Source organism: Dioscorea cayenensis, chromosome 14, assembly GCF_009730915.1.
Source record: "Dioscorea cayenensis subsp. rotundata cultivar TDr96_F1 chromosome 14, TDr96_F1_v2_PseudoChromosome.rev07_lg8_w22 25.fasta, whole genome shotgun sequence".
Classification (NCBI taxonomy): Eukaryota; Viridiplantae; Streptophyta; class Magnoliopsida; order Dioscoreales; family Dioscoreaceae; genus Dioscorea; species Dioscorea cayenensis.
In genome coordinates this window covers 10,766,425-10,773,984 of record NC_052484.1, presented here as the reverse complement: position 1 = coordinate 10,773,984, position 7,560 = coordinate 10,766,425, and the positions used below count along the sequence as shown (strand labels likewise).

At 31.6% G+C, this 7,560-nt stretch overlaps 1 protein-coding gene across 1 annotated transcript; it reads left to right on the top strand.

Annotated features, from left to right (window-relative positions):
* The first annotated feature begins 2,092 nt into the window (after positions 1–2,092).
* LOC120275112 (GABA transporter 1-like) lies at positions 2,093–7,256 on the top strand. The gene is made up of 7 exons (XM_039281609.1): positions 2,093–2,390; positions 3,244–3,474; positions 5,576–5,673; positions 5,778–5,964; positions 6,085–6,215; positions 6,300–6,536; positions 6,699–7,256. Exons 1-7 carry the CDS (start codon positions 2,219–2,221, stop codon positions 7,077–7,079), a joined length of 1,437 nt encoding a protein of 478 aa, XP_039137543.1. The 5' UTR covers positions 2,093–2,218; the 3' UTR covers positions 7,080–7,256.
* Positions 7,257–7,560: the final 304 nt, after the last annotated feature.

Below are 7,560 nucleotides of genomic sequence, written 5' to 3'. Positions count from 1 at the left end.
TGGGTTGTCGTAGTAGTTGTCACATGTCGGGCCCGCGGGCTGGGCATGACAATATTGATGAGGCTTCATATTTCTAATAGGAATTCATAATATGATAGTATTTATTATGCTTTATAAAATTAATATAAACATGACTCCTCTCTAATGCTAGAAGGCATCAATTTGATTCTTTGGTCAGATAAATCTCCGATTTCTCTCTCCCTCTTTAACCCTAGAAGCCATGTGAAGAAGAAAAGGAGATTGTTTTTGAATTTCAGCATGTGATCTAGAAGCGTGGGACTTTTTTTTGGGCATTAGAAGATCTATGAAAATCCGACCGATAAATTTGGCACATTTAAGGAAAATGTTTGGAACATCTAGAGATAATTTTCTAGACCTTTTTAATTAAATTACGATGTTTATTAAATCAATTAGTTGATATGCAATTTTTTTTCTTAATAGTTTTGATGGTAAATCATGGTCTAATGCAAGAAATTGGAGGATTGAAGACTATTCCTACAAGTGTTTATGGGTTTGGGAACAGGATAGAGTAAAGGCAATTGTTTGTTTAGTGTAGTATTTACAAAGCCTTCCACAACTGATTCAGCTTGTGGACCATCCCCCTATCAACCTTTTTCAACAAATGGTATTACAAATCCAACTCATGGAGAAAGTTGAAAATCTAGAAAGTACAATTTTGGGTATTCAACAGGATCCAGCATGGCTACAAAGTAAGTTGGACAAAATCTTACAGTTGGTGGAGTATGGTCATCCAACATTATTTTTCCAAGCAAGCCAATCAGGAATTAATTCAAGGGACGCCGTTGTAGAAGGCATTGAACGAGTTGGAGAAGGATGCATGAGGAGATGGAGATGGTACTTAGTGTGGTAATCATAATTTTTGGAGTGCATTAGAACTTGTCTTAATCTTTTGGTTAAATGTTTAAAACTTTATAACTTGTAAGATTTTATAAATTGTGGTTGGATTGTATTATGAATTTAAGATTTTTATGGTTGAGATTGACAAGTGATTGTATTATATTTTGTTGGATTGTTGAATGTATTTGATATTTTGTTTGTATTGTGCACAATACAGGTTTAATGTCTAAAATTTGTAGACATAATAAATAAATAATATTTTAACGACGGGGAAAAAAAATTCTTTAGTGACAAAATTTTAGATTTTACTAACATAAACGTAATTTGGTGACAAAAAATACTTATATCAACGGAATTCTCATACATTAAAATCTTTTAGCAACTAACAAAAATACTATTACCAACATAATTTTTTATTAACAAATACTATTTACTGGCCAATGACAATACTATTGCCGACAGAAAAATATTTTTTCCTAACATAGATTTTATAAATTAATACCCTATACTGGTGGATGAAAATATCTTTACTACCAGAAAAACTATCTTTATCAATAGATATCTCATAAATGAATACTTTTTAGTAACCAAAAAAAAAAAAAATACTTTTCGCGGACAGAAAATTACCCTTTACCAATGGCATTATATTAAATTAAAACTCTTCACCGACGGGGAAAAAAATATCTTTTACGGACAAACATTTGTTCATCAATGATGAATAACACTGACATAATCATTTTAATTTAATATTTTAAAATATCATTACCGATGGAAATATAATCATCACTACTGATAAAAATTTATGTCGGTAATGCTTTATTGTTACCCACATAATTTATTATTACCAATAGAAGAGTATTATCGACATGATATTTAGCGACATATTATTCCTGACTGATATTCCGTCGGCAAAAAGTATCACTAATGGAATTTCCATTAGTATGACAGAAAATTCGGTCAATTTTGTCAGTAATAAATTAATTCTTGTAGTGAGAGTCATGAAAAAAAAAAATGAAGACACATAACTATTAAAAAAAAGTTTTTAAAAAAAATTGACAGCCACGAAAATAAATATCTATATATATACACCATAGGGACTAAAATTTTTATCCCTCCATAAAAAAAATAAAAATAATAAAAAGGGGAAAAATCCTCTTTATTTCTAGTACTATTTTATGGCTCACGGGTATGTTGGTGTGGAAATGAAAGTATTTAATTTGTGCACTTTAATTTTGGATGTACAAGGTATTATAGAAAGAATTGCCTTCAGTCTAGCTTGTCACGCAACCTTTTTTTTGATCCACTTCCACATGGTGGAACTTCTTTTTTATATGAGAGAGAGAGAGAGAGAGAGAGAGCCATGAGTCTTGAGTTTTTGAGAGAAGAAAAGGTCACCCACAGCAGTGCTTGTCCGGCGGATGGCAACCATTCCGAGGTGGAGTCTTGGAAACATGATGCCGGAGCTCAAGTTGAGAATTTGGAGGAGTCCCGGAAACATGATGCTGGAGCTCGATTTGTTCTAAAATCTAAAGGTTCGTTCTGTTACTGTTGCCACACCACTCTTGCAATTTGCAAACACACTCATTTGTTTATGATCCCATAACTCCAAAACAAAGTAGAGCATATCTCATCATGATCGTACATTCACCGTGAGATATGTTATTTTATATTATTTTATTTTATTTTACATATCATTCAAACCTATGAACTTTCTTCAGAAAATTATATAATAAATGAATAAAAAAAATACAATATCTAGCTCCTTTTCATTGATCATTGGCTCAACAGACCAACACCAATCTAACACGCCAGAATTTGAACAGTAGCCCCTAATAAAGCCAAGAGCCATCCGTTTTAGACTGAAATTTCAACTCAGACAGTTAGGTGGAAATTAGACCAATGCCCTAGACGGTGGGAAAAGAAGAAAAACATCACCTTCATATGCTTGCAGTTTAGACAAATTTCACCAAGATGGAGCTGTCAACCACAAACGAATTTTTAATTGAAATTAATAAATTCAATTCAATTTATTGTGGTATTTTAAATTTAAATTAAATATATACTGATATTTTGTTTTTGGAAAAATCAACTGATAAACCAACAACCTGAGGGCACAGTCACATTGACATTTAACTCCAAGTATGTTGCATACCCTTGATGTGGCTTGGTCTATTTTATTAAAAAAAAAAATCCAGTGATAATATAGAGGATGAAGTACATAGTTTAATAATTATATTAAATAATTTCTTTTATATTAATTACAAAAACTTATATTGGAATTAATCAAGAGGATTTTTGTTTTTTTAATATAAATTTAGAAGATTTGAAAGTTTGAAAAAAAAAAAACAAATATTAACTATTAAAATTGTATGTGTCTGATTATAGGATCATGGCTTCACTGTGGATATCATTTGACAACGTCCATTGTGGCTCCAGCATTATTGAGTTTGCCATTCGCGTTCTCATCATTAGGATGGGTTGGTGGAGTGGTTTGCCTTATTGTTGGTGCTTTGGTCACTTTCTACTCATACAACCTTCTTTCACTTGTACTCGAGCACTATGCAAAGCGTGGTCATCGACAACTTCGGTTCCGTGACTTGACCAATGATATTTTAGGTAAATGAACTTTATTACTTTTACCAACCATAAGTTTGCATGCTTTCCTAATTTGCATGTGAATAAATTCCATGAATTTGACCAATACATATATTCCCATTTATGATGCAGCTTGCTAGCTATACATATGTTGCTATATTAATATTTTATATTTTAAACTATATTTTTGAATATAATAAAACTTGTATACTAATCATAATAATAGTAGTAGACTAGTAGTAATAATTAATGCATGGCGACATATATGAAAATTGGAATTACATTTGTTCCTCATGGGAAATATTTCTGATCAGTACGCTATAATACTATAAAACTTATCTGAATCATAATTTAGGATTTTTTTTTTCCTTTAAATATTTTTAATTTCTATATTAGATTGAAGAATATGGATTTTTTTTATTTTTTTTAAAAGTATATATTTTTTTTAATTTTACCTAGGGTTTTTTGTTTTGGAGAAAAAATTTGATAACTGTGCAATGGTTTCTCACTTTGACAGTGGATGGGCAGGTGTGGGTTCAAAACCCTGTGCCTGGATATCGTAGAATATTTTTCCATCATAATTGACTAGAACTAGGTACTATATATAGAGTCTCAATGGGTCTCATGTGAAAGGAGTTATATTTTCTCTATCCTTCCAGAGTTGCATAGTAAAAGAGTTTATCATCATAGAAATATGGTCCTTGATATATATCTTGAGCACAAAGTTAGAATTATTTGGTTAGTCAAATAAATAGTTGACAGTATGAAAAAATACTGTCAACTATAGAGGAGGAAAAAAAATAGAGCTTCTCTTTTCTCAAAGGTGGGCAAGGAGAAAAATTAAAACAAAAGATCAAGAGAGGATTGGATAGGGAACATGTGGCTTGGGACTATAGTTAGTTTTTGAAAGCGTTTGAATGGAGAAGAGGAATAGGAGAAAGTTATTCCGGAGAGCAAAGAGGAGGAGGATTGGATTGCGGATGTTTTACGTTTATGTCTAACATTTTTATCTTTAAGTATAAATGTATTATCCACATGAAAAATTAGGATTATTATAATCATGACTATAATTTTTATTTTTTTATTTTTTTTTACGAATAGATGACAAGAACCCTCACAATTATACTTATATTAAATATTAATGAGATATATAAATATTATTAAAAATAAACACACAGATACAAAAATATATATACACACACTGGTGTATATATTTATATATATTTATTAGGAAATTAATTAAATTATTTAGAAATATTTATTTAAATTTTATTAATTAATTTTTGTGATCGTATATAATCAACAATACAAACATTAAGAAAAAAAAGTAAAGAATAATATAAGGTGGTAGTGGCTTAATTTATATAAAAGTATTTTAATTCTGATAACTAAGATTAAAGAGAAATTTGAGAGTGTTTAGCAAAATTTGGAGAAATAAGCAAAAATAAGATGCTTAATCTTCTTATTCCTCTATCTAATGAAGATAGTTTTAGCAAGAAAATGTAAATAATTCAAAATACAAAATGGAATATTGCCGGAATACTCTTGACCTCATGAAATCTTATTAATTTGAGTCGGCATACACATGCTGAAAATTTTAAAAACTATATTTAATTGTTTATAGGTAAACTTCATGTAAAAGCATAAGATTTCACTAAAAAAATACACACACAAAATTATTTTATATATAATTAGTTTGAAATTTTATAATTAAATAGCATCTTATACGGGTATGAGTTTGGATTTAATCCATCTTTTTGCAATGCTTTCAATTTTTCAATCGGTCTCATGTTGCAAAATTTTTAGTTCTTCCTAGTTGGGGGTGTGTTAAAAATAATTTAATTATCTTACGTGCTTATTTTTCAATTGGTTTATTAAAATAAAAATAATACTTTCTTATAATTTGACCTAGAGAGCTTCATTCTTATGACTTCATGACCTATTTGTGCTGGATCCGTAACATAAAGTCCTTCACACTCTCTTTGCACTCAGTGAAAATGTACGGTATATTTAAAAATCTGAGGGCACCCCTAGCACAAGGTTTATCTACTTATATATATATATATATATATATTAAAAGTTAGGCCCGTGATAAATGGCTTTTACACTGTATGCTGCGCAGGTGAAAAATGGGGGCGCTATTACGTTGGCCCTATTCAGTTTATGGTGTGTTTTGGTGCAGTTATTGGTGCAGCTCTACTTGGTGGACAGAGTATGAAGGTTTGGTTTCCTTCAAGCTAACCTAATTTTCCTCTCTCACCGTGTCTTTTATTTCAAACAAAACTGTTAACATTTGGTTTTGCACAATGGCATTGTTTTTGAAGTCCATATACCTCGTATCAAGACCATATGGCTCAATGGAACTATATGTATTTGTGGTCATCTTTGGGATGTTTATGCTCATCTTAGCTCAAATTCCATCATTCCATTCATTGCGCCACATCAACCTCATTTCCCTCCTCCTATGCCTTGCATATAGTGCTTGTGCCACCGGGGGCTCTATCTATGTAGGTAAGTTATGCAGCAAAAATAAACCATTAATTCCAACTATTTACTGTTAGTTACATGAAACCTACATTTCAAACATGATAATCAAAGCGAAATCGTACTCCGATTTCCACTGCATTACAGGGCACTCAGCTCAAGCCCCTCCCAAAGACTATTCCGTAGTAGGAGATAGCCAAGACCGTGTTTTTGGAGCATTCAATGCTATCGCCATCATCGCCACAACTTATGGCAATGGCATCATTCCAGAGATTCAAGTATGCTAATCTTTCTCAATTTCAAATTTGCCTTTCATCCATTGAATTTTTTTTTTTTATTAGTTTTTACTTATTGTAATACAGGCAACTGCTGCTCCTCCAGTCACAGGCAAAATGTTCAAGGGCTTGTGCCTTTGTTACACAATAGTTATAGTGACGTTCTTTAACGTGGCCGTGTCCGGGTATTGGGCATTCGGCAACAAGGCTGATAGCACTATTTTCAGTAATTTCATTAAGGATAATGGTCACACTTTGGTACCAAAGTGGTTCTTTCTCATGAGCAATATCTTTGTACTTCTCCAACTATCAGCCGTGGGTGTGGTAAGTAAAACACTGTTATTGTTCTTGTTAAAATAGAAGCATTTCTTCAAATAAATAGAAGAAACTAGAGCTTTTACAGTGGAAAGTTTGATACTAACACTACTAATTCACCCTGTTTTAGGTGAAACTTTAATGCTTTTTTCTTTTTGTATGTGAATTTAGGTCTACTTACAACCCACAAATGAAGTGCTTGAAGGCTTCTTTGCTAACCCAGAGAAGAATCAATACTCTGCCAGAAATGTTATTCCGAGGCTGGTTTTCCGATCCTTATCAATCATAATTGCAACAACGATTGCAGCAATGCTTCCATTCTTTGGAGATATCAATGCTGTGATTGGAGCTTTTGGTTTCTTGCCCCTAGACTTTGTGGTTCCATTCATTTTCTACAACATTACCTTCAAACCATCAACCAGAGGAGCTATATTTTGGGTCAACACTATTATAGCAATTGTTTTCTCTGTGTTCTCAATAATTGGCTCCATTTCTGCGGTAAGACAAGTAGTTTTGGATGCCAAAAACTACAAACTTTTTGCCAATCTGTAATGAATATGAGTAAATAGGCAATCATGCTATAATTATTTTAAACAAATTAATAGGTAGTGCAACAATAAATTTTCCGACAGTACATGTACGAGTATTGATTGCTAGCAATTCAAGGAATTTATTTTTTGTAATAGTAATTCTCCAAAAACGTTAGCAACAACTATTGCTTTTGAAATATATTTCTCCTTCATTTCTCTCTTTGATCACTTGGGTGATGCTTTAGTTACTTCTCATGTTGATGTAATGAGTATCCATTGGGTTTATTGTGCCCTAATAACTGGAGGAATGACTGAATATCTTGCATGGAAAAGCCAAAATCAGTCTTAAGATAATATTTAACACTCTTAATATGAGACTTAACTTAATTTTCTTTAATTAATTACATCTTGTTAGTATTATTCTTGTGCTTGTAAAAATCTTCATTCTTTTAAAATATGGTAGTTGATCCTTGTTTGAGTGAGCCATGACAATACAGCTTGTA